This window comes from Salvelinus namaycush, chromosome 13 (genome assembly GCF_016432855.1).
Source record: "Salvelinus namaycush isolate Seneca chromosome 13, SaNama_1.0, whole genome shotgun sequence".
Taxonomy (NCBI): Eukaryota; Metazoa; Chordata; class Actinopteri; order Salmoniformes; family Salmonidae; genus Salvelinus; species Salvelinus namaycush.
The window spans coordinates 24,223,815-24,250,899 of NC_052319.1; the positions used below are offsets into that span (position 1 = coordinate 24,223,815).

The 27,085-nt window shown below is 48.9% G+C and overlaps 1 protein-coding gene across 4 annotated transcripts in view; it reads right to left on the bottom strand.

Annotated features, from left to right (window-relative positions):
* LOC120058356 (probable phospholipid-transporting ATPase IH) overlaps positions 1–27,085 on the bottom strand; it is a 95,419-nt gene that overhangs the window by 12,143 nt on the left and 56,191 nt on the right. For all 4 annotated transcript variants that reach the window (XM_039006962.1, XM_039006961.1, XM_039006960.1 and 1 more), the window contains exons 14-25: positions 26,763–26,929; positions 20,389–20,460; positions 18,348–18,421; positions 18,149–18,252; positions 15,788–15,969; positions 9,204–9,437; positions 3,602–3,779; positions 3,379–3,481; positions 3,040–3,185; positions 2,750–2,809; positions 2,525–2,652; positions 2,002–2,137 (exon numbers count right to left, since the gene is read on the bottom strand). In XM_039006962.1, coding sequence (XP_038862890.1) covers positions 2,002–2,137; positions 2,525–2,652; positions 2,750–2,809; positions 3,040–3,185; positions 3,379–3,481; positions 3,602–3,779; positions 9,204–9,437; positions 15,788–15,969; positions 18,149–18,252; positions 18,348–18,421; positions 20,389–20,460; positions 26,763–26,929 — 1,584 coding nt within the window. The remainder of the gene's footprint in view (positions 1–2,001; positions 2,138–2,524; positions 2,653–2,749; positions 2,810–3,039; positions 3,186–3,378; positions 3,482–3,601; positions 3,780–9,203; positions 9,438–15,787; positions 15,970–18,148; positions 18,253–18,347; positions 18,422–20,388; positions 20,461–26,762; positions 26,930–27,085) is intronic.

A 27,085-nucleotide genomic window follows, 5' to 3' on the forward strand; every position in this document is an offset into this window, starting at 1 on the left:
ATAATGGTCCAAACACACCAAGACAGTCGTGAAGAGGGCACGACACAGCCTATTCCCCCTCAGGAAACAAAAAGATTTGGCATGGGTCCTGAAATCCTCAAAAGGTTCTACAGCTGCATCATCGAGAGCATCCTGACTGGTTGCATCACTGCCTGGTACGGCAATTGCTCAGCCTCTGACCGCAATGCACTACAGAGGGTAGTGCGTATGACCCAGTACATCACTGGGTTTAAGCTGCCTGCCATCCAGGACCTCTATACCAGGCGGTGTCAGAGGAAGGCCCTAAAAATTGTCAAAGACCCCAGCCACCCCAGTCATAGACTGTTCTCTCTACTACCGCATGGCAAGGGGTACCGGAGTGCCAAGTCTAGGGCAAAAGGGCTTCTCAACAGTTTTTACCCCCAAGCCATAAGACTCCTGAACAGGTAATAAAATGGCTACCCGGACTACTTGCATTGTGTGCCCCCCCCAACCTCTCTTTTTATGCTGCTGCTACTCTCTGTTTATCATATATGCATAGTCACTTTAACTCTACATTCATCTACATACTACCTCAATTGGGCCGACCAACCAGTGCTCCCGGACATTGGCTAACCGGGCTATCTGCATTGTGTCCCGCCACCCACTAACCGGTGTCTGTATGTAGCTTCGCTACTTTTATAGCCTCGCTACTGTATATAGGCTGTCTTTTTACTGTTGTTTTTATTTCTTTACCTACCTATTGTTCACCTAACACCTTTTTTGCACTATTGGTTAGAGCCTGTAAGTAAGCATTTCACTGTAAGGTACACTTGTTGTATTCGGCGCACGTGACAAATAAACTTTGATTTGAAATGCTAGAAATACATCTCTCTACAAATACAGAAACGTAGTTAGGGTGAGAGATCACCCTCCAAGACAGTGCAGCTAGAATGAATCCATGTTATTAAAACAGCAGAGAGACCGCTTTTTTCACAAAATGTATTGTCTATGTACTACTACACACACACACACACACACACACATTTCTCACATGCACAGACACACACACACAGGTTATTTTAAGTCTACTACCAGGACAACACATAAGGATGTGGGGGAGAGACTAGTGTATGTATATTAGTAGAGTGGAGCTGCTGACGTCAGGTGTTGGGCTGGGTAGAGAGGCCCTAGATGTGGTACCTAACTACACAGCGGAGGGAGGATGGATGGATCAATGTTTTGGGATGAAACGGTAAAACTCAAAGCTAAACTCATAACTAAAAATGAACAGAAGTTAAAAGCACATGATAGACAGAGACAGACACAGAGAGAGACAGACAGAGAGAGAGAGAGGCTTACCATCTGTGTGTTGGTGGTCATAAGCTGAGGAACAGGAAGAAAAGCAAAATAAAGAGAGAAGCAGCAGAGGAGGAAGACGAGAAGAAGAAGCAGAGAGGAGGAAGAAGAGAAGAAGAAGAGAAGAAGAAGCAGAGAGGAGGAAGAAGAGAAGAAGAAGAAGCAGAGAGGAGGAAGAAGAGAGAAAATAATCAGGACATAGAATAAATTAATTCCAGGGTGTTTCAACTTAAAGAGAAAAAACAGGACCAAAGGCAACAGTTAATATGACATAAATCAACAGTGCAGAGAAAGATGCTATAGCGTTGTCCATATGAATGGAATCCTGATGGTTGCCAAGCTAAAGAGGACCACTGAGACCCTGAACACAACTAAACCACAACCTGACCATAACTTACCCATAGATAACCAGAACCTGACCACATTGTCTTACTCTGGTGTTATGGGACAATCACGTGGAGATGGGTGTTCTAGAAACCATCACTATGGTGACTCTCAAATGGAATCCTTTGACCTACACACAGTGCACCTCTTCTGACTAGAGCCAAACAGGGTGTTGTTGAATCAAGCTAATGGTCAATGCTTATGACTTGGTGTTGGTCATCTGATCCTAGATCTGTAGTTGGGGGCAACTTGTCAACTGGTCCTTGACAGTTGTCCGTGGAGGTGGTTGCTGGGGCTCACCTGTCCGTTGCTAGTGAAGGTGGTGTTGTCGAACAGGAAGTAGGCACCAAAAAAGAAGATACAGGCGTCGAATAAGCCCAGGCATGTCCAGTACAGGAACACGGGCCAGCGCAGGAGAGAGTTCTTAGTTATGTCCCTGGGAGAAGGTGAGAGAGGAGGCGTAGAGAGAGGGAGCGAGAGGGAGAAAGAGAGGGGTAGGGGTGAGAGGGGGGAGAGAGGGAGAAAGAAAGGGGGGAGGGAAGCGAGAGGGAGAGCGAGAGAGATTGTGAGAGGAGGGGTAGAGAGAGAGAGAGAGATCGAGAGATCAGAGAGAGAGATCGAGAGATCGATCGATCGAGAGAGAAGAGAATGGGGGGAGAGAGAGAGAGAGAAGAGAGAGGGGGAATGGGGAGAGAGAGAGAATGGAGGGAGAGAGAGCGAGGGGGAGGGAGGGAGATCAAAGTAAAATTGTTAAACAAAACAAAACCTGTGAATTACATTGACTTTCAAATAAGTGTTCATTTGGGTGGGATGTTCCTCTGACCTGTACAGAGTGGGGTCTCTCTTCAGTGTCTCTATGCTGATGTGTTTCTCTATGAGGCTGTAGAGGAGGATGGGCAGGGAGGTGAAGCTGATGTTGTACAGCGTCAGGTAGGCTGTGTCGTACAGGGGCTTTACGGGGACACACAGAGCACAGTCAGTAATATACAGACTACACATGACCAAACAGGCAACCATGAGGTCATTTGGGGTGATTCTGAGCACCAACCTGCTGAGAGAATCCACAGAAGAACTGATAGAGGAACTGAGGGAAGATGAAGCACACATTCTGGAGAGAGAGAGAGGGGCAGAAGCAAAGTGAGAAAGTAAGGACTAAACATTGTTCATCAGTCTATACTGACTCAGCTACTTGCAGCGTAGAGCCTGGAGATTTGTGCTGTCCTGGGCCAGCTACCAGACTGGGGTGGTGTCGAGCCCCCAAGTTGTGTAATTCATTACTAAAGAATTGCAACGTGATCTCAGTAAATGCTCAGTATTAGTGTCAGTAGTAAAGCCCACCTTATAGAAGAAGTACTGCACCAGCTCAGCGATGCGGATGTAGTAGATGTGGCCGTGAACTAGCAGCATCTTCTTCAGATGTTTGAACTTTGGGATGGCATAGTCGCTGTTCCTCGCTGCCTGGCGACCCTCCTTACCCATGATGCCTTAAGAGAGAGGGAGGGATTGGTTGATTGATGGATTAATAATTATAGATAGAAAACAAACATACACCAATGAGATATCTTGGAGCCAAAGCCCCCTACCAATCAAAGAAGAAAGATGAGTGCTAGCTGATGGTTCCCACCAATCAGAGTACAAACACATGGGGCTTGCCAATCAGTGTAGAGATGAGCTTACCGATGCCCACGTGTGCCTCGAGGATCATGCTGACGTCGTTGGCTCCGTCTCCGATGGCCAGAGTGATGGGGTGCTCCTTAGATGCCTTGATCAGCTTCACAATCTGGACAGACAACAGTCATACCACAACTCATGAAACACTTTGACTGACCGACCGTCCATTCATCCAAACACCATCTCTCCCTGGATTCCCATGTGAGACAGGAAGTGAGATCACACCCACCTGTGCTTTCTGTAGGGGCGCCATGCGGCAGCAGAGAACGGCGCTGCAGTTCCTACAGATCTCCAGGAAGATCTCTCTGTAGTTCCCAGAGCCAGAGCTCTCTGGACTGGGCTTCAGTACCGCAGACAGGGTGGCCCCATCGATGATCAGACCATAGTCCTGACAGTCTACAGACAGCCTGGGGAAAAACACACAGATATACAGATGTTAACAAACAGAGATGCATGAATACTGTACATACACAGTACCAGTCAACAGTTTGGACACACCTACTCATTCAAGGGTTTTTATTTTTACAATTTTCTACATTGTAGAATAATAGTCAAGACATCAAAACTATGAAATAGCGCATATGGAATCATGTAGAAACTAAAAAAAGTGTTAACTCTAAATATATTTTAGATTCTTCAAAGTGGCCACCCTTTGCCTTGATGACAGCTTTGCACTCACTCAACCAGCTTCACCTGGAATGCTTTTTCAACAGTCTTGAAGGAGTTCCCACATATGCTGAGCACTGGTTGGCTGCTTTTCCTTCACTCTGCGGTCCAACTCATCCCAAACCATCTCAATTGGGTTGAGGTCGGGTGATTGTGGAGGCCAGGTCATGTGATGCAGCACTCCATCACTCTCCTTGGTCAAACAGCCCTTACACAGCCTGGAGGTGTGTTGGGTCATTGTCCTGTTGAAAAACAACTGATAGTCCCACTAAGCCCAAACCAGATGGGATGGCTTATCGCTGCAGAATGCTGTGGTAGCCATGCTGGTTAAGTGTGCCTTGAATTCGAATTAAATCACCGACAGTGTCACCAGCAAAGCACCCTTACACCATCACCCCTCCTCCTACATGCTTCACGATGTGAACCACACATGCAGAGATCATCAGTTCACCTACTTTGCGTCTCACAAAGACACAGCGGTTGGAACCAAAAATCTCAAATTTGGACTTATCAGACCAAAGGACAGATTTCCACCAGTCTCATGTCCATTGTTCGTGTTCCTTGGCCCAAGCAAGTCTCTTCTTATTATTTGTGTCCTTTAGTAGTGGTTAGGCCTGATTCACGCAGTCTCCTCTGAACAGTTGATGTTGAGATGTGTCTGTTACTTGAACTCTGTGAAGCATTATTTGGGCTGCAATTTCTCAGGCTGGTAACTCTAATGAACTTATCCTCTACAGCAGAGGTAACTCTGAGTCTTCCTTTCCTGTGGCTGTCCTCATGAGAGCCAGTTTCATCATAGCGCTTGATGGTTTTTGAGACTGCACTTAAAAACTACGGATAGCCAGCCAGCCAACTTCTACCGAAACAGTACAACGGAACGATTTGATTAGTGTAGTGTTAGCTAGCTACCTAGTTGTCTTTGCTGTCCTTGTATCTAAGATAATTGTGTAGTTTGGAGTAATTATCTAGCCAGTTATCGAGGTTACCTAGCCAGCTCCACTTTCAAACAAAGTCAGCTAGCCAGCTATTTTCGCCATCCTAACGTTGTCAACACTGCTAGCTAGCCAGCTAGCCAACTTCTACCGAAACAGTACAACGGAACGATTTGATTAGTGTAGTGTTAGCTAGCTACATAGTTGTCTTTGCTGTCTTTGTATCTAAGATAATTGTGTAGTTTAGAGTAATTATCTAGCCAGTTATCGAGGTTACCTAGCCAGCTCCACTTTCAAACAAAGTCAGCTAGCCAGCTATTTTCGCCGTCCTAACGTTGTCAACACTGCTAGCTAGCCAGCCAGCCAACTTCTACCGAAACAGTACAACGGAACGATTTGATTAGTGTAGTGTTAGCTAGCTACATAGTTGTCTTTGCTGTCCTTGTATCTAAGATAATTGTGTAGTTTAGAGTAATTATCTAGCCAGTTATCGAGGTTACCTAGCCAGTTATCGAGGCTACCTAGCCAGCAACACTTTCAAACAAAGTCAACAACGCAGCCACTGCTAGCTAGCCTACTTCACCAGCCAGCAGTACTGCATCATTTTAATCATTTTAGTCAATAAGATTTTTGCAACGTAAGCTTAACTTTCTGAACATTCGAGACGTGTAGTCCACTTGTCATTCCAATCTCCTTTGCATTAGCGTAGCCTCTTCTGTAGCCTGTCAACTATGTGTCTGTCTATCCCTGTTCTCTCCTCTCTGCACAGACCATACAAACGCTTCACACCGCGTGGCCGCTGCCACCCTAACCTGGTGGTCCCAGCGCGCACGACCCACGTGGAGTTCCAGGTCTCCGGCAGCCTCTGGAACTGCCGATCTGCGGCCAACAAGGCAGAGTTCATCCCAGCCTATGCTTGCCTCCAGTCCCTCGACTTCTTGGCACTGACGGAAACATGGATTACCACAGATAACACTGCTACTCCTACTGCTCTCTCCTCGTCTGCCCACGTGTTCTCGCACACCCCGAGAGCTTCTGGTCAGCGGGGTGGTGGCACTGGGATCCTCATCTCTCCCAAGTGGACATTCTCTCTTTCTCCCCTGACCCATCTGTCTATCGCCTCCTTTGAATTCCATGCTGTCACAGTTACCAGCCCTTTCAAGCTTAACATCCTTATCATTTATCGCCCTCCAGGTTCCCTTGGAGAGTTCATCAATGAGCTTGACGCCTTGATAAGTTCCTTCCCTGAGGATGGCTCACCTCTCACAGTTCTGGGTGACTTTAACCTCCCCACGTCTTCCTTTGACTCATTCCTCTCTGCCTCCCTCTTTCCACTCCTCTCCTCTTTTGACCTCACCCTCTCACCTTCCCCCCCTACTCACAAGGCAGGCAATACGCTTGACCTCATCTTTACTAGATGCTGTTCTTCCACTAATCTCATTGCAACTCCCCTCCAAGTCTCCGACCACTACCTTGTATCCTTTTCCCTCTCGCTCTCATCCAACACTTCCCACTCTGCCCCTACTCGGATGGTATCGCGCCGTCCCAACCTTCGCTCTCTCTCCCCCGCTACTCTCTCCTCTTCCATCCTATCATCTCTTCCCTCTGCTCAAACCTTCTCCAACCTATCTCCTGATTCTGCCTCCTCAACCCTCCTCTCCTCCCTTTCTGCATCCTTTGACTCTCTATGTCCCCTATCCTCCAGGCCGGCTCGGTCCTCCCCTCCTGCTCCGTGGCTCGACGACTCATTGCGAGCTCACAGAACAGGGCTCCGGGCAGCCGAGCGGAAATGGAGGAGAACTCGCCTCCCTGCGGACCTGGCATCCTTTCACTCCCTCCTCTCTACATTTTCCTCTTCTGTCTCTGCTGCTAAAGCCACTTTCTACCACTCTAAATTCCAAGCATCTGCCTCTAACCCTAGGAAGCTCTTTGCCACCTTCTCCTCCCTCCTGAATCCTCCCCCCCCTCCTCCTCCCTCTCTGCGGATGACTTCGTCAACCATTTTGAAAAGAAGGTTGACGACATCCGATCCTCGTTTGCTAAGTCAAACGACACCGCTGGTTCTGCTCACACTGCCCTACCCTGTGCTTTGACCTCTTTCTCCCCTCTCTCCCCAGATGAAATCTCGCGTCTTGTGACGGCCGGCCGCCCAACAACCTGCCCGCTTGACCCTATCCCCTCCTCTCTTCTCCAGACCATTTCCGGAGACCTTCTCCCTTACCTCACCTCGCTCATCAACTCATCCTTGACCGCTGGCTACGTCCCTTCCGTCTTCAAGAGAGCGAGAGTTGCACCCCTTCTGAAAAAACCTACACTCGATCCCTCCGATGTCAACAACTACAGACCAGTATCCCTTCTTTCTTTTCTCTCCAAAACTCTTGAACCTGCCGTCCTTGGCCAGCTCTCCTGCTATCTCTCTCAGAATGACCTTCTTGATCCAAATCAGTCAGGTTTCAAGACTAGTCATTCAACTGAGACTGCTCTTCTCTGTGTCACAGAGGCGCTCCGCACTGCTAAAGCTAACTCTCTCTCCTCTGCTCTCATCCTTCTAGACCTATCGGCTGCCTTTGATACTGTGAACCATCAGATCCTCCTCTCCACCCTCTCCGAGTTGGGCATCTCCGGCGCGGCCCACGCTTGGATTGCGTCCTACCTGACAGGTCGCTCCTACCAGGTGGCGTGGCGAGAATCTGTCTCCTCACCACGTGCTCTCACCACTGGTGTCCCCCAGGGCTCTGTTCTAGGCCCTCTCCTATTCTCGCTATACACCAAGTCACTTGGCTCTGTCATAACCTCACATGGTCTCTCCTATCATTGCTATGCAGACGACACACAATTAATCTTCTCCTTTCCCCCTTCTGATAACCAGGTGGCGAATCGCATCTCTGCATGTCTGGCAGACATTTCAGTGTGGATGACGGATCACCACCTCAAGCTGAACCTCGGCAAGACGGAGCTGCTCTTCCTCCCGGGGAAGGACTGCCCGTTCCATGATCTCGCCATCACGGTTGACAACTCCATTGTGTCCTCCTCCCAGAGCGCTAAGAACCTTGGCGTGATCCTGGACAACACCCTGTCGTTCTCAACTAACATCAAGGCGGTGGCCCGTTCCTGTAGGTTCATGCTCTACAACATTCGCAGAGTACGACCCTGCCTCACACAGGAAGCGGCGCAGGTCCTAATCCAGGCACTTGTCATCTCCCGTCTGGATTACTGCAACTCGCTGTTGGCTGGGCTCCCTGCCTGTGCCATTAAACCCCTACAACTCATCCAGAACGCTGCAGCCCGTCTGGTGTTCAACCTTCCCAAGTTCTCTCACGTCACCCCGCTCCTCCGCTCTCTCCACTGGCTTCCAGTTGAAGCTCGCATCCGCTACAAGACCATGGTGCTTGCCTACGGAGCTGTGAGGGGAACGGCACCTCCGTACCTTCAGGCTCTGATCAGGCTCTACACCCAAACAAGGGCACTGCGTTCATCCACCTCTGGCCTGCTCGCCTCCCTACCTCTGAGGAAGTACAGTTCCCGCTCAGCCCAGTCAAAACTGTTCGCTGCTCTGGCACCCCAATGGTGGAACAAACTCCCTCACGACGCCAGGTCAGCGGAGTCAATCACCACCTTCCGGAGACACCTGAAACCCCACCTCTTTAAGGAATACCTAGGATAGGATAAAGTAATCCTTCTAACCCCCCCCCCCCCTTAAAAGATTTAGATGCACTATTGTAAAGTGGCTTGTCATTTCTCTTTGCTTATTGGAGCTGTTCTTGCCATAATATGGACTTGGTCTTTTACCAAATAGGGCTCTTCTGTATACCACCCCTACCTAGTCACAACACAACTGATTGGCACAAATGCATTAAGGAAAGAAATTCCACAAATTAACAAGGCACACCTGTTAATTGACATGCATTCCAGGTGACTACCTCATGAAACTGGTTGAGAGAATGCCAAGAGTGTGCAAAGCTGTCATCAAGGCTACTTTGAAGAATCTCACATATTTGATTTCTTTAACACTTTTTTGGTTACTACATGATTCCATATGTGTTATTTCATATTTTTGGTGTCTTCACTATTATTCTACAATGTAGAAAATAGTAAAAATAAAGAAAAACCCTTGAACGAGTAAGTGTGTCCAAACATTTGACTTGTACTGGTCATTTGACTTGTACTGGTCACACAGTGTGCGCTCGCAAAACACAGGATACATTGGTGTGTGTGTGTGAGTGTGCAGCGTACCCCGACAGGGAGCGCTGTCTCAGTACGGTTCTGCTCAGGTCAAACAGAACATCATGTAGACTCTGTTCCTCGGTGCGTTTCTTGGTCAGCTCCAATATTTGGGTGGAGCGGCGGAACAGCTTGCTAGCATAACATGTAGCAGCCGCCGTCTCCATCTTGTCCCCAGTCAGGACCCACACCTTCATCCCAGCCTTGTGGAGAGACTCGATGGTGTCTGCTGCCTTCTCCTGGAGCCTGCACAGCAGTCAATACAGCAGTCAATACAGCAGTCAACACAGCAGTCAACACGGCAGTCAGCACAGCAGTCAACACAGCAGTCAACACAGCAGTCAGCACAACAGTCAACACAGCAGTCAGCACAACAGTCAACACAGCAGTCAATACAGCAGTCAACACAGCAGTCAACACAGCAGTCAACACAGCAGTCAACAGGTTAATAGCACTAAGCATCAATATGGTCCTTTCAAAGAATGTATCAATGATCACAGCACTGATCAACAACCTATTGAATTTATATTGATTTGATTAAAATATAATGTAAAGATAACCTCTGATTAAAAATCCTGATTAAAACAGTACATTTATTCTACACCATAAAGGATTGTAAAAACAATCAAGGCAGGAGTTAATAGTTTTTCCGTTGTGGTCCTTGATAACTACTGTAGTCAATAAGTCTCCTTGGCCAGTAGCCAATGGGTTAACACACTGATCAATCACTCAGTCTAAGTATTGATGACTAATCTACAGTATACAGTCGTGGCCAAAAGTTTTGAGAATGACACAAATATCAATTTCCACAAAGTTTGCTGCTTCAGTGTCTTTAGATATTTTTGTCAGATGTTACTATGTAATACTGAAGTATAATTACAAGCATTTCATAAGTGTCAAAGGCTTTTATTGACAATTACATGAAGTTGATGCAAAGAGTCAACATTTGCAGTGTTGACCCTTCTTTTTCAAGACCTCTGCAATCCGCCCTGGCATGCTGTCAATTAACTTCTGGGCCACATCCTGACTGATGGCAGCCCATCCTTGCATAATCAATGCTTGGAGTTTGTCAGAATTTGTGGGTTTTTGTTTATCCACCCGCCTCTTGAGGATTGACCACAAGTTCTCAATGGGATAAAGGTCTGGGGAGTTTCCTGGCCATGGATCCAAAATATCGATGTTTTGTTCCCCGAGCCACTTAGTTATCACTTTTGCCTTATGGCAAGGTGCTCCATCATGCTGGAAAAGGCATTGTTCGTCACCAAACTGTTCCTGGATGGTTGGGAGAAGTTGCTCTTGGAGGATGTGTTGGTACCATTCTTTATTCATGGCTGTGTTCTTAGGCAAAATTGTGAGTGAGCCCACTCCCTTGGCTGAGAAGCAACCCCACACATGAATGGTCTCAAGATGCTTTACTGTTGGCATGACACAGGACTGATGGTAGCGCTCACCTTGTCTTCTCCAGACAAGCTTTTTTCCGGATGCCTCAAACAATCGGAAAGGGGATTCATCAGAGAAAATGACTTTACCCCAGTCCTCAGCAGTCCAATCCCTGTACCTTTTGCAGAATATCACTCTGTCCCTGATGTTTTTCCTGGAGAAAAGTGGCTTCTTTGCTGCCCTTCTTGACACCAGGCCATCCTCCAAAAATCTTTGCCTCACTGTGCGTGCAGATGCACTCACACCTGCCTGCTGCCATTCCTGAGCAAGCTCTGTGCTGGTGGTGCCCCGATCCCACAGCTGAATCAACTTTAGGAGATGGTCCTGGCGCTTGCTGGACTTTCTTGGGCGCCCTGACGCCTTCTTCACAACAATTGAACCGCTCTCCTTGAAGTTCTTGATGATCCGATAAATGGTTGATTTAGGTGCAATCTTACTGGCAGCAATATCCTTGCCTGTGAAGCCCTTTTTGTGCAAAGCAATGATGATGGCACGTGTTTCCTTGCAGGTAACCATGATTGACAGAGGAAGAACAACGATTCCAAGCACCACCCTTCTTTTGAAGCTTCCAGTCTGTTATTCGAACTCAATCAGCATGACAGAGTGATCTCCAGCCTTGTCCTCATCAACACGCACACCCGTGTTAACGAGAGAATCACTGACATGATGTCAGCTGGTCCTTTTGTGGCAGGGCTGAAATGCAGTGGAAATGTTTTGGGGGGGATTCAGTTTATTTGCATGGCAAAGAGGGACTTTGCAATTAATTGCAATTAATCTGATCACTCTTCATAACATTCTGGAGTATATGCAAATTTCCATCATACAAACTGAGGCAGCAGACTTTGTGAAAATTAATATTTGTGTCATTCTCAAAACTTTTGTCCACGACTGTACATGGCTAGGTCAACGTGTACCATACACTAGAAGGCTAGTCCATTAGGAAATCAAGCTGTCATCAATCAGGAAATCCATGATAGTGAATCTCTCACACATCTCTCTCTCTTAGTCTCTCCCTCTTCTTCTTTCCCTGCTCTCTCCTAGTCTCTTCCTCTTCTTCTTTCCCTGCTCTCTCCGAGTCTCTCCCTCTTCTTCTTTCCCTGCTCTCTCCTAGTCTCTCCCTCTTCTTCTTTCCCTGCTCTCTCCTAGTCTATCCCTCTTCTTCTTTCCCTGCTCTCTCCTAGTCTCTCCATCTTCTTCACTCCCTGCTCTCTCCTAGTCTCTCCCTCTTCTTTACTCCCTGCTCTCTCCTAGTCTCTTCCTCTTCTTCTTTCCCTGCTCTCTCCTAGTCTCTCCCTCTTCTTCACTCCCTGCTCTCTCCTAGTCTCTCCCTCTTCTTCACTCCCTGCTCTCTCCTAGTCTCTCCCTCTTCTTCACTCCCTGCTCTCTCCTAGTCTCTCCCTCTTCTTCACTCCCTGCTCTCTCCTAGTCTCACCCTCTTCTTCACTCCCTGCTCTCTCCTAGTCTCTCCCTCTTCTTCACTCCCTGCTCTCTCCTAGTCTCTCCCTCTTCTTCACTCCCTGCTCTCTCCTAGTCTCTCCCTCTTCTTCTTTCCCTGCTCTCTCCTAGTCTCTCCCTCTTCTTCTTTCCCTGCTCTCTCCTAGTCTCTCCCTCTTCTTCACTCCCTGCTCTCCTAGTCTTTTCCTCTTCTTCTTTCCCTGCTCTCTCCGAGTCTCTCCCTCTTCTTCTTTCCCTGCTCTCTCCTAGTCTCTCCCTCTTCTTCTTTCCCTGCTCTCTCCTAGTCTATCCCTCTTCTTCTTTCCCTGCTCTCTCCTAGTCTCTCCCTCTTCTTCACTCCCTGCTCTCTCCTAGTCTCTCCCTCTTCTTTACTCCCTGCTCTCTCCTAGTCTCTTCCTCTTCTTCTTTCCCTGCTCTCTCCTAGTCTCTCCCTCTTCTTCACTCCCTGCTCTCTCCTAGTCTCTCCCTCTTCTTCACTCCCTGCTCTCTCCTAGTCTCTCCCTCTTCTTCACTCCCTGCTCTCTCCTAGTCTCTCCCTCTTCTTCACTCCCTGCTCTCTCCTAGTCTCTCCCTCTTCTTCACTCCCTGCTCTCTCCTAGTCTCACCCTCTTCTTCACTCCCTGCTCTCTCCTAGTCTCTCCCTCTTCTTCACTCCCTGCTCTCTCCTAGTCTCTCCCTCTTCTTCACTCCCTGCTCTCTCCTAGTCTCTCCCTCTTCTTCTTTCCCTGCTCTCTCCTAGTCTCTCCCTCTTCTTCTTTCCCTGCTCTCTCCTAGTCTCTCCCTCTTCTTCACTCCCTGCTCTCCTAGTCTTTTCCTCTTCTTCTTTCTCTGCTCTCTCCTAGTCTCTCCCTCACTCCCTGCTCTCTCCTAGTCTCTCCCTCACTCCCTGCTCTCTCCTAGTCTCTCCCTCTTCTTCACTCCCTGCTCTCTTCTAGTCTCTCCCTCTTCTTCACTCCCTGCTCTCTCCTAGTCTCTCCCTCTTCTTCACTCCCTGCTCTCCCCTAGTCTCTCCCTCTTCTTCACTTCCTGCTCTCTCCTAGTCTCTCCCCCTCTTCTTCACTTCCTGCTCTCTCCTAGTCTCTCCCTCTTCTTCACTTCCTGCTCTCTCCTAGTCTCTCCCTCTTCTTTTTTCCCTGCTCCCTTTCTAACTCCACTCCCCTGCTTCTTTCAGGCCACACAGTCACACTCACTCGCTCAATTAAATTAAATTAAATTAAATTCAAGGGCTTTATTGGCATGGGAAACATATGTTAACATTGCCAAAGCAAGTGAAATAGATAATAAACAAAAGTGAAATAAACAATAAAAATGGGTCTCCCTCTTTCTCCCTTTCTCTTATATATACACATCCCCGTTCAAAAGTTTGGGGTCACTTAGAAATGTCCTTGTTTTTTTAAAGAAAAGCAAATTTTTTGTCCATTAAAATAACATCAAATTGATCAGAAATACAGTGTAGACATTGTTATTGTTGTAAATGACTATTGTAGCTGGAAACGGCAGATTTTTAATGGAAAATATACATAGGTGTACAGAGGCCGATTATCAGCAACCATCACTCCTGTGTTCCAATGGCACGTTGTGTTAGCTAATCCAAGTTTATCATTTTGGAAGGCTAATTGACCATTAGAAAACCCTTTTGCAATTATGTTTGCACAGCTGAAAACTGTTGTTCTGATTAAAGAAGCAATACAACTGGCCTTCTTTAGACTAGTTGAGTATATAGAACATCAGCATTTGTGGGTTCAATTACAGGCTCAAAATGGCCAGAAACAAAGAACTTTCTTGTGAAACTTAGTCTATTCTTGTTCTGAGAAATGGAGACTATTCCATGCAAGAAATTGCCAAGAAAATTAAGATCTCGTACAACGCTGTGTACTACTCTCTTCACAGAACAGCTCAAACTGGCTCTAACCAGAATAGAAAGATGAGTGAGAGGCCCCGGTGCACAACTGAGCAAGAGGACAAGTACATTAGCCCCCGCGATATGCAACTTTTCAGGGAAGTCAGGAACCAATATACTCAGTCAGTTAGGAAAGCCAAGGCTAGCTTTATCAAACAGAGATTTGCATCCTGTAGCACTAATTCCAAAATGTTTTGGGACACTAAAGTCCATGGAGAATGTATATACAGTTGATGTCGGAAGTTTACATACACCTTAGACAAATACATTTAAACTCAGCTTTTCACAATTCCTGACATTTAATCCTGGTAAAAATTCCATGTCTTAGGTCAGTTAGGATCACCACTTTATTTTAAGAATGTGAAATGGCAGAATAATAGTAGAGAGAATGATTTCTTTCAGCACATTCCCAGTGGGTCAGAAGTGTACATACACTCAATTAGTATTTGGTAGCATTGCCTTTAAATTGTTTAACTTGGGTCAAACGTTTCAGGTAGCCTTCCACAAGCTTCCCACAATAAGTTGGGTGAATTTTGTCCCATTCCTCCTGACAGAGCTGGTGTAACAGTCAGGTTTCTAGACCTCCTTGCTCACACACGCTTTTCAGTTATTCTCACAAATTTTCTATAGGATTGAGGTCAGGGCTTTGTGATGGCCACTCCAATACCTTGACTTTGTTGTCCTTAAGCCATTTTGCCACAACTTTGGAAGTATGCTTGGGGTCATTGTCCATTTGGAAGACCCATTTGCGACCAAGCTTTAACTTCCTGACTGACGTCTTGAGATGTTGTTTCAATATATCAACATAATTTTCCTGCCTCATGATGCCATCTATTTTGTGAAGTCCCTCAGTCCCTCCTGCAGCAAAGCACCCCCACAACATGATGCTGCCACTCCCATGCTTCATGGTTGGGATGGTGTTCGTCGGCTTGCAAGCCTCCCCCTTTTTCCTCTAAACATAACGATGGTCATCATGGCCAAACAGTTCTATATTTGTTTCATCAGACCAAAGGAAATTTCTCCAAAAAGTACGATCTTTGTCCCCATGTACAGTTGAAAACCGTAGTCTGGCAATTTTTATGGAGGTTTTGGAGCAGTTTTGGAGCAGGTCCTTTGCTGTTGTTCTGGGATTGATTTGCACTTTTCGCACCAAAGTACATTCATCTCTAGGAGACAGAACGCGTCTCCTTCCTGAGCGGTATAACGGCTGCGTAGTCCCATGGTGTTAATACTTGCGTACTATTGTTTGTACAGATGAACGTGGTACCTTCAGGCGTTTGGAAATTGCTCCCAAGGAACCAGATTTTTGGAGGTCTACAATTTTTTTCTGGGTTCTTGGCTTTCTTTTGATTTTCCCATGATGTCAAGAAAAGAGGCACTGAGTTTGAAAGTAGTCCTTGAAATACATCCACAGGTACACCTCCAATTGACTCAAATTATGTCAATTAGCCTATCAGAAGCTTCTAAAGCCATGACATGATTTTCAGGAATTTTCCAAGGTGTTTAAAGGCACAGTCAACTTAGTGTATGTAAACTTCTGACCCACTGGAATTGTGTACAGTGAATTATAAATTAAATAATCTGTCTGTAAACAATTGTTGGAAAAATTACTTAGGACATCTACTTTGTGCATGACACAACAGACTTGCCAAAACTTTAGTTTGTTAACATGAAATTTGTGGAGTAGTTGAAAAACCAGTTTTAATGACACCAACCTAAGTGTATGTAAACTTCCCACTTCAACTGTATATATTTAAGTGACTTGCTCTCTCTTACTGCCTCCTGTGTCCCCCTCTCCTACCTGTCCTCCACAGCCGTGGCCCCCAGCAGGGTGAAGTCCCTCTCGATGAGGTCATAAGCCTGCGCCAGTCGCTGCTCCCTGTCCTGCAGGGCTAGCTTGGCGTCGCTCAGCTGATGACACGCCTCCTCGTACTCTGCTAGGGAGAGACTTCTGTATGCCACACACAGGGTCCGCAAGCCCTCCTGACAGAGGTAAAGGTGAGATGGTTAGGGTTCTCTCTTTGTACTGTGGCCCTATCACTATAGTAGGTATAAGAGTCAGGGTTGTGTGACTGAATATATACAGTACATTCGGAAAGTATTCAGACTCCTTGACTTTTTCCACATTTTGTTACGTTACAGCCTTATTCTAAAATTGGTTAAATATATTTTTCCTCATCAATCTACACACAATACCCCATAATGACAATGCAAAAACTGTTTTTTATACATTTTTGCAAATGTATTAATAAAAAAAATTATGAAATATCACATTTGCATAAGTATCCAGACCTTTTACTCAGTACTTTGTTAAAAGCACCTTTGGCAGCAATTTCAGCCTCTAGCCTTCTTGGGTATGACGCTACAAGCTTGGCACACCTGTATTTGGGAAGTTTCTCCCATTCTTCTCTGCAGATCTTCTCAAGCTCTGTCAGGTTGGATGGGGAGAGTCACTGCACAGCTATTTTCAGGTCTCTCCAGAGATGTTCAATCAGATTCAAGTTCGGGCTCTGACTAGGCCACGCAAGGACATTCAGAGACGTGTCCTGAAGCCACTCCTGCGTTGTCTTGGCTGTGTGCTTAGCGTTGTTGTCCTGTTAGACTGGGGCGAAGGGTCACCTTCCGAGGTCCTGAGCGCTCTGGAGCAGGTTTTCATCAAGGATCTCTTTGTACTTTGCTCCGTTCATCTTTCCCTCAATCCTGACTAGTCTCCCAGTCCCTGACGCTGAAAAACATCCCCACAGCATGATGCTGCCACCACCATGCTTCACCGTAGGGATGGTGCCAGGTTTCCTCCAGGCGCAACGCTTGGCATTCAGGCCAAAGAGTTCAATCTTGGTTTCATCAGACCAGAGAATCTTGTTTCTCATGGTCTGAGAGTCTTTTAAGTGTCTTTTGGCAAACTCCAAGCAGGCTGTCATGTGCCTTTTACTGAGGAGTGGCTTCCGTCTGGCCATTCTACCATAAAGGCCTGATTGCTGGAGTGCTGCATAAATGGTTGTCCTTCTGGAAGGTTCTCCCATCTCCACAGAGGAACTCTTGAGCTCTGTCAGAGTGACCTTTAGGTTCTTGGTCACCTCCCTGACCAAGGCCCTTCTCCCCTGATTGCTCAGTTTCTTGGTGGTTCCAAACTTCTTCCATTTAAGAATGATGGAGGCCACTGTGTTCTTTGGGACCTTCAATGCTGCAGAAATGTTTTCATACCCTTCCCCAGATCTGTGCCTCGACACAATCCTGTCTCAGAGCTCTATGGAGAATTCCTTCAATCTCATGGCTTGGTGTTTGCTCTGACATGCACTGTCAACTGTGGGACCTTTATATAGACAGGTGTGTGTGTCTTTCCAAATCATGTCCAATCAATTGAATTTACCACAGGTGGATTCCAATCAAGTTGTAGAAACATCTCAAGGATGATCAATGGATACAAGATGCACCTGAGCTCAATTTCGAGTCTCATAGCAAAGGGTCTGAGTACTTATGTAAAAACCTGTTTTCGCTTTGTCATTATGGGGTTGTGTGTGTAGATTTCTGAGGAAATGTTTTTATTTAATCAATTTTAGAATAAGGCTGTAACGTAACAAACTGTGGTAAAAGTCTATTGGTCTGAATACTTTCCCAACGCACTGTATATACTTAGAGTTTTAGTTATGATACAGGCATATAAGGAGTAAGAGTATTGGGTTAAGGAGTGTGTTTAGGGAATTGGTGTAGGTATAAAGGCAGAGGTAATACTGTATATACAACGTGTGTGCGCGTGTTCGAATACCCGAGCCGACAAGGTAAACATCTGTTGATGTGCCCTTGAGCGAGGAACTTAATCCCGACTTTCTCCATGGTCGCTGTACTACTATGCCTGACCCTATAAAACAACACATTTCACTGCACCTATCCGGTGTATGTGACAATAAAAAAAATAAATAATAATTACTATCCTCGTGGGTACCGAAAATACCCAAAAGTCCTCACAAGGACAAAGGCTATTTTAGGTTTAGTGGTTAAGCCTAAAAGGTTAAGGGTTACAGTTAGGGTTAGGAGTTAGGGTAAAGGGTAAGGTTAGGGCTAGGAAAGTAGGGAAGAAATTATTTTGAATGGAAATCAATTTAAGGTACCCAAAAGGATAGTAAAAGATATGCTGCGTGTTTGTGTGTATGTGTAGGCTTACCAGAGCGTTCTGCTCCACCCGCGCCCTCACCTGCCCCACCTTCCCTGACACCACCCTGGGGAAGATGGAGGAGTCAGCCCCCTTACAGAACAACAGGTACTCCCCTGGGGACAATAGAGTTAGTTAAGAGAGTGTGAGTGACAGAAAGATCATGTAGAGATAGATCATGTCTATGTGTGTGTGTTTGTATGTGTGTTACCTGCACTAGACTTGACAATGACGCTCATTCTCCTCCTGACAGAGTCAAAGTTCAGCACGTGAAGCAGCTCAAACCTGGAACACACACCAGAGTAGACGTCTCGTTTAGGATCAGACAAAATACACAGCACATTCTAACAATGTACACAGCAACACGAGTGGCTAGAGACAAGCAAAAACACAACGGGCCTTTGTAAAGAGGAATTATCCTTCTCTGTCCCTCCCTTTCTTCCATTAGGTGGTGTGTTTAAAATGTTGCAATAAGACAACTTAACTTTAGTAAGACAACACTGCCAAGAGTGTGGCAGCCCTGTGAGAAGACACATAGAAGAGTGTGACAGCCCTGTGAGAAGACACATAGAAGAGTGTGAAAGCCCTGTGAGAAGACACACAGAAGAGTGTGACAGCCCTGTGAGAAGACACACAGAAGAGTGTGAAAGCCCTGTGAGAAGACACACAGAAGAGTGTGAAAGCCCTGTGAGAAGACACACAGAAGAGTGTGAAAGCCCTGTGAGAAGACATACAGAAGTGTGAAAGCCCTGTGAGAAGACATACAGAAGAGTGTGAAAGCCCTGTGAGATGACACACAGAAGAGTGTGAAAGCCCTGTGAGAAGACATACAGAAGAGTGTGAAAGCCCTGTGAGAAGACACACAGAGGAGTGTGAAAGCCCTGTGAGAAGACACACAGAAGAGTGTGAAAGCCCTGTGTGAAGACACATAGAAGAGTGTGAAAGCCCTGTGAGAAGACATACAGAAGAGTGTGAAAGCCCTGTGAGAAGACACACAGAAGAGTGTGAAAGCCCTGTGAGAAGACACACAGAAGAGTGTGAAAGCCCTGTGAGAAGACACACAGAAGAGTGTGAAAGCCCTGTGAGAAGACACACAGAAGAGTGTGAAAGCCCTGTGAGAAGACATACAGAAGTGTGAAAGCCCTGTGAGAAGACATACAGAAGAGTGTGAAAGCCCTGTGAGATGACACACAGAAGAGTGTGAAAGCCCTGTGAGAAGACACACAGAGGAGTGTGAAAGCCCTGTGAGAAGACACACAGAAGAGTGTGAAAGCCCTGTGTGAAGACACATAGAAGAGTGTGAAAGCCCTGTGAGAAGACATACAGAAGAGTGTGAAAGCCCTGTGAGAAGACACATAGAAGAGTGTGAAAGCCCTGTGAGAAGACACACAGAAGAGTGTGAAAGCCCTGTGAGAAGACACACAGAAGAGTGTGAAAGCCCTGTGAGAAGACACATAGAAGAGTGTGAAAGCCCTGTGAGAAGACATACAGAAGAGTGTGGAAGCCATGTGAGAAGACATACAGAAGAGTGTGGAAGCCCTGTGAGAAGACATACAGAAGAGTGTGAAAGCCCTGTGAGAAGACATACAGAAGAGTGTGAAAGCCCTGTGAGAAGACACATAGAAGAGTGTGGCAGCCCTGTGAGAAGACACATAGAAGAGTGTGAAAGCCCTGTGAGAAGACACACAGAGGAGTGTGAAAGCCCTGTGAGAAGACACACAGAGGAGTGTGAAAGCTCTGTGAGAAGACACACAGAAGAGTGTGAAAGCCCTGTGTGAAGACACATAGAAGAGTGTGAAAGCCCTGTGAGAAGACATACAGAAGAGTGTGAAAGCCCTGTGAGAAGACACATAGAAGAGTGTGAAAGCCCTGTGAGAATACATACAGAAGAGTGTGAAAGCCCTGTGAGAAGACACATAGAAGAGTGTGGGAGCAGAAGCCAGTAGATCGTGTGGGACAGTGGTTTTTATCAAGGGTATAAATAGCAGGTTTGGATCCCATAGGCACTGCTTGTATAACATCAGTATCTACATCCCCCTCTGCAGTGGGCTGTCTATGAAACAGCTGTTTAGAGAGAACGAAGGTGTATCTAGATTTTGACAATTGGCAGCAATATGGATTTAACTTCTATTAATTAGATTGAATTAATAACTTGGGATATGAATGTGTAAATCTATGGTAACTCCATGCTTTCTCAGGAAGCTGTGAAATATGAAAGGCCAAATTAAAAGATGTTGTGAGCAGAGCCCCACCTCTCAATCTCATCCTCCTTATTGAGAATCTCCATATGACGGTCTTTGAGTCTTAGATATGTGTACCCCAACCTGAGAGAGAGGGACAGAGAGCGAGATGAGAGGGAGAGAGAGAGAGGGGGACAGAGAGCGAGATGAGAGAGAGAGAGAGAGAGCGGGACAGAGAGCGAGATGAGAGAGAGAGAGAGAGAGAGAGAGAGAGAGAGAGAGAGAGAGAGAGAGGGGGGGACAGAGAGCGAGATGAGAGGGAGGGACAGAGAGCGAGATGAGAGGGAGAGAGAGAGAAAGAGAGAGAGAGAGAGAGAGAGAGAGAGAGGGGGGGGGGACAGAGAGCGAGATGAGAGAGGGAGAGAGAGAGAGAGGGGGACAGAGAGCGAGATGAGAGGGAGAGAGAGAGAGGGGGACAGAGAGCGAGATGAGAGAGGGAGAGAGAGAGAGAGGGGGACAGAGAGCGAGATGAGAGAGAGAGAGAGAGAGAGAGAGAGAGAGAGAGAGAGAGAGAGAGGGGGGGACAGAGAGCGAGATGAGAGGGAGGGACAGAGAGCGAGATGAGAGGGAGAGAGAGAGAAAGAGAGAGAGAGAGAGAGAGAGAGAGAGAGGGGGGGGGACAGAGAGCGAGATGAGAGAGGGAGAGAGAGAGAGAGGGGGACAGAGAGCGAGATGAGAGGGAGAGAGAGAGAGGGGGACAGAGAGCGAGATGAGAGAGGGAGAGAGAGAGAGAGGGGGACAGAGAGCGAGATGAGAGGGAGAGAGAGAGAGGGGGACAGAGAGCGAGATGAGAGGGAGAGAGAGAGAGAGGGGGGGACAGAGAGCGAGATGAGAGGGAGAGAGAGAGGGGGACAGAGAGCGAGATGAGAGGGAGAGAGAGAGGGGGACAGAGAGCGAGATGACATGGAGAGAGAGAGAGGGGGACAGAGAGCGAGATGAGAGGGAGAGAGAGAGAGGGGGACAGAGAGCGAAATGACAGGGAGAGAGAGAGGGGGACAGAGAGCGAGATGAGAGGGAGAGAGAGAGAGAGGGGGGCAGAGAACGAGATGACAGGGAGAGAGAGAGAGGGGGACAGAGAGCGAAATGAGAGGGAGGGAGAGAGAGGGGGACAGAGAGCGAGATGAGAGGGAGAGAGAGAGAGAGAGGAGGACAGAGAGCGAGATGAGAGGGAGAGAGAGAGAGAGAGGGGGACAGAGAGCGAGATGACAGTGAGAGAGAGAGGGGGACAGAGAGCGAGATGAGAGGGAGAGAGAGAGAGGGGGGGACAGAGAGCGAGATGAGAGGGAGAGAGAGAGAGGGGGGCAGAGAACGAGATGACAGGGAGAGAGAGGGGGACAGAGAGCGAAATGAGAGGGAGAGAGAGAGAGAGGGGGACAGAGAGCGAAATGAGAGGGAGAGAGAGAGAGGGGGACAGAGAGCGAGATGACAGGGAGAGAGAGAGAGAGAGAGGGGGACAGAGAGCGAGATGAGAGGGAGAGAGAGAGAGAGAGGGGGACAGAGAGCGAGATGACAGTGAGAGAGAGAGAGAGGGGGACAGAGAGCGAGATGGGAGAGAGAGAGAGGGGGACAGAGAGCGAGATGGGAGAGAGAGAGAGGGGGGGACAGAGAGCGAGATGGGAGAGAGAGAGGGGGGGGGACAGAGAGCGAGATGAGAGGGAGAGAGAGAGAGGGGGGCAGAGAGCGAGATGAGAGGGAGAGAGAGAGAGGGGGACAGAGAGCGAGATGAGAGGGAGAGAGATGAGAGGGAGAGATGAGAGAGAGAGAGAGAGAGGGGGACAGAGAGCGAGATGAGAGGGAGAGAGAGAGAGAGAGAGAGAGAGAGGGGGACAGAGAGCGAGATGAGAGGGAGAGAGAGAGAGAGAGAGAGAGGGGGACAGAGAGCGAGAGGAGAGGGAGAGAGAGAGAGAGAGAGAGAGAGAGAGAGAGAGGGACAGAGAGCGAGATGAGAGGGAGAGAGAGAGAGAGAGAGAGAGAGGGGGACAGAGAGCGAGATGACAGTGAGAGAGAGAGAGAGAGAGAGAGAGAGAGGGGGACAGAGAGCGAGATGAGAGGGAGAGAGAGAGAGAGAGAGAGAGAGAGAGAGAGGGGGACAGAGAGCGAGATGAGAGGGAGAGAGAGAGAGAGAGAGAGAGGGGGACAGAGAGCGAGATGAGAGGGAGAGAGAGAGAGGGGGACAGAGAGCGAGATGAGAGGGAGAGAGAGAGAGGGGGACAGAGAGCGAGATGACAGTGAGAGAGAGAGAGGGGGACAGAGAGCGAGATGAGAGGGAGAGAGAGAGAGAGGGGGGGACAGAGAGCGAGATGAGAGGGAGAGAGAGAGAGGGGGGGGGGGACAGAGAGCGAGATGAGAGGGAGAGAGAGAGAGGGGGACAGAGAACGAGATGACAGGGAGAGAGAGAGAGGGGGACAGAGAGCGAGATGGGAGAGAGAGAGGGGGGGACAGAGAGCGAGATGAGAGGGAGAGAGAGAGAGGGGGGCAGAGAGCGAGATGAGAGGGAGAGAGAGAGAGGGGGGCAGAGAGCGAGATGAGAGGGAGAGAGAGAGATGAGAGGGAGAGAGAGAGAGGGGGACAGAGAGCGAGATGAGAGGGAGAGAGAGAGAGATGAGAGGGAGAGAGAGAGAGGGGGACAGAGAGCGAGATGAGAGGGAGAGAGAGAGAGAGAGGGGGACAGAGAGCGAGATGACAGTGAGAGAGAGAGGGGGGGACAGAGAGCGAGATGAGAGGGAGAGAGAGAGAGGGGGGGACAGAGAGCGAGATGAGAGGGAGAGAGAGAGAGAGGGGGGGACAGAGAGCGAGATGAGAGGGAGAGAGAGAGAGGGGGACAGAGAGCGAGATGAGAGGGGGACAGAGAGCGAGATGAGAGGGAGAGAGAGAGAGAGGGGGACAGAGAGCGAGATGACAGTGAGAGAGAGAGAGGGGGACAGAGAGCGAGATGACAGGGAGAGAGAGAGAGGGGGACAGAGAGCGAGATGAGAGGGAGAGAGAGAGAGAGGGGGGGAGAGAGAGCGAGATGAGAGGGAGAGAGAGGGGGGGACAGAGAGCGAGATGAGAGGGAGAGAGAGAGAGAGGGGGGGACAGAGAGCGAGATGAGAGGGAGAGAGAGAGAGGGGGGCAGAGAACGAGATGACAGGGAGAGAGAGAGAGGGGGACAGAGAGCGAAATGAGAGGGAGAGAGAGAGAGGGGGACAGAGAGCGAGATGAGAGGGAGAGAGAGAGGGGGACAGAGAGCGAGATGAGAGGGAGAGAGAGAGAGGGGGGGAGAGAGAGAGAGATGAGAGGGAGAGAGAGAGAGAGGGGGGGACAGAGAGCGAGATGAGAGGGAGAGAGAGAGAGGGGGACAGAGAGTGAGATGAGAGGGAGAGAGAGAGAGAGGGGGACAGAGAGCGAGATGACAGTGAGAGAGAGAGAGGGGGACAGAGAGCGAGATGACAGGGAGAGAGAGAGAGGGGGACAGAGAGCGAGATGAGAGGGAGAGAGAGAGAGAGGGGGGGACAGAGAGCGAGATGAGAGGGAGAGAGAGAGAGGGGGGCAGAGAACGAGATGACAGGGAGAGAGAGAGAGGGGGACAGAGAGCGAAATGAGAGGGAGAGAGAGAGAGGGGGACAGAGAGCGAGATGAGAGGGAGAGAGAGAGAGAGAGGGGGACAGAGAGCGAGATGAGAGGGAGAGAGAGAGAGAGAGAGGGGGACAGATAGCGAGATGAGAGGGAGAGAGAGAGGGGGACAGATAGCGAGATGACAGGGAGAGAGAGAGAGGGGGACAGAGAGCGAGATGACAGGGAGAGAGAGAGAGAGGGGGACAGAGAGCGAGATGACAGTGAGAGAGAGAGAGGGGGACAGAGAGCGAGATGACAGGGAGAGAGAGAGGGGGACAGAGAGCGAGATGAGAGGGAGAGAGAGTGTTCAGTAGGTTAGAGAAAAGGCATGACTATTTGTGTGCTTGTCTGTATTATCCCTAAGTGTGTGTGTGTATCACCAAGTGTGTGTGTATTGTTAAGTGTGTGCATGTATTGCTTAGTATGTGCGTGTGTCTGTGTTCTTCAGTATGTGTGTGTGTCCTTCAGTATGTGTGTGTCCATTCTTCAGTGTGTGTGTGTGTGTGTCCTTCAGTGTGTGTGTGTTTCAGTGTGTGTGTGTTTCAGTGCGTGTGTGTGTGTGTTTCTGTTCTTCAGTGTGTGTGTCCGTTCTTCAGTGTGTGTGTGTGTGTGTGTGTGGGTCCTTCAGTGTGTGTGTGTGTGTGTGTGTGTGTGTGTGTGTGTGCGCGCGTGTTCTTCAGTGTGTGTGTGTGTGTGTGTCCTTCAGTGTATGTGTGTCCTTCAGTGTGTGTGTGTGTGTGTGTTCTTCAGTGTGTGTGTGTGTGTGTGTGTGTCCTTCACTGTGCGTGTGTGTGTCCTTCACTGTGCGTGTGTGTGTCCTTCACTGTGCGTGTGTGTGTCCTTCACTGTGCGTGTGTGTGTCCTTCACTGTGCTCGTGTGTGTCCTTCACTGTGCTCGTGTGTGTCCTTCACTGTGCTCGTGTGTGTGTCCTTCACTGTGCTCGTGTGTGTCCTTCACTGTGCTCGTGTGTGTGTCCTTCACTGTGCTCGTGTGTGTGTGTGTGTGTGTGTGTGTGTGTGTGTGTGTGTGTGTGTGTGTGTGTGTGTGTGTGTGTGTGCGCGCGTGTTCTTCAGTGTGTGTGTGTCCTTCAGTGTATGTGTGTCCTTCAGTGTGTGTGTGTGTGTGTTCTTCAGTGTGTGTGTGTGTGTGTGTGTGTGTGTCCTTCACTGTGCGCGTGTGTGTCCTTCACTGTGCGTGTGTGTGTCCTTCACTGTGCTCGTGTGTGTCCTTCACTGTGCTCGTGTGTGTGCTTCACTGTGCTCGTGTGTGTCCTTCACTGCGCTCGCGTGTGTCCTTCACTGCGCTCGCGTGTGTCCTTCACTGCGCTCGCGTGTGTCCTTCACTGCGCTCGCGTGTGTCCTTCAGTGTGCGCGTGTGTCTTTCAGTGTGCGCGTGTGTCCTTCAGTGTGCGCGTGTGTCCTTCAGTGTGCGCGTGTGTGTCCTTCAGTGTGCGCGTGTGTGTCCTTCAGTGTGCGCGTGTGTGTCCTTCAGTGTGCGCGTGTGTGTCCTTCAGTGTGCGCGTGTGTGTCCTTCAGTGTGCGCGTGTGTGTCCTTCAGTGTGCGCGTGTGTGTCCTTCAGTGTGCGCGTGTGTGTCCTTCAGTGTGCGCGTGTGTGTCCTTCAGTGTGCGCGTGTGTGTCCTTCAGTGTGCGCGTGTGTGTCCTTCAGTGTGCGCGTGTGTGTCCTTCAGTGTGCGCGTGTGTGTCCTTCAGTGTGCGCGTGTGTGTCCTTCAGTGTGCGCGTGTGTGTCCTTCAGTGTGCGCGTGTGTGTCCTTCAGTGTGCGCGTGTGTGTCCTTCAGTGTGCGCGTGTGTGTCCTTCAGTGTGCGCGTGCGTGTCCTTCACTGTGCTCGTGTGTGTCCTTCACTGTGCTCGTGTGTGTCCTTCACTGTGCTCGTGTGTGTCCTTCACTGTGCTCGTGTGTGTGTCCTTCACTGTGCTCGTGTGTGTGTGTGTGTGTGTGTGTGTGTGTGTGTGTGTGTGTGTGTGTGTGTGTGTGTTCTTCAGTGTGTGTGTGTCCTTCAGTGTATGTGTGTCCTTCAGTGTGTGTGTGTGTGTGTTCTTCAGTGTGTGTGTGTGTGTGTGTGTGTGTGTGTCCTTCACTGTGCGTGTGTGTGTCCTTCACTGTGCTCGTGTGTGTCCTTCACTGTGCTCGTGTGTGTGCTTCACTGTGCTCGCGTGTGTCCTTCACTGCGCTCGCGTGTGTCCTTCACTGCGCTCGCGTGTGTCCTTCACTGCGCTCGCGTGTGTCCTTCACTGCGCTCGCGTGTGTCCTTCAGTGTGCGCGTGTGTCTTTCAGTGTGCGCGTGTGTCCTTCAGTGTGCGCGTGTGTCCTTCAGTGTGCGCGTGTGTGTCCTTCAGTGTGCGCGTGTGTGTCCTTCAGTGTGCGCGTGTGTGTCCTTCAGTGTGCGCGTGTGTGTCCTTCAGTGTGCGCGTGTGTGTCCTTCAGTGTGCGCGTGTGTGTCCTTCAGTGTGCGCGTGTGTGTCCTTCAGTGTGCGCGTGTGTGTCCTTCAGTGTGCGCGTGTGTGTCCTTCAGTGTGCGCGTGTGTGTCCTTCAGTGTGCGCGTGCGTGTCCTTCAGTGTGCGCGTGTGTGTCCTTCAGTGTGCGTGTGTGTGTCCTTCAGTGTGCGTGTGTGTGTGTGTGTCCTTCAGTGTGCGTGTGTGTGTCCTTCAGTGTGCGTGTGTGTGTCCTTCAGTGTGCGTGTGTGTGTGTTATTCAGTGTGCGCGTGTGTCCTTCAGTGTGCGCGTGTGTTCTTCAGTGTGTGTGTGTTTTCTTCAGTGTGTGTGTTACCTCTTCACGCCCTCCACCAGGGCCACCTCATCAGGAGAAGATGATATGTAGAAGGAGGTGGGTTTTCCCTGGTGGATCCCTCTCTTGATGCTATCCACTGTCCCCTCCTCCTTCACCTGCACCGTGTGGCACAGACACAGAGCCCGGAAGAACAGCTCCTCATGCTCCTGAGACACATACACTGTTAGACACACACAAACAGACACAGAGCCCGGAAGAACAGCTCCTCATGCTCCTAGAGACACATACACTGTTAGACACACACAAACAGACACACACACACACACAAACAGACAGACAGACAGACACGCAGACAGACAGAC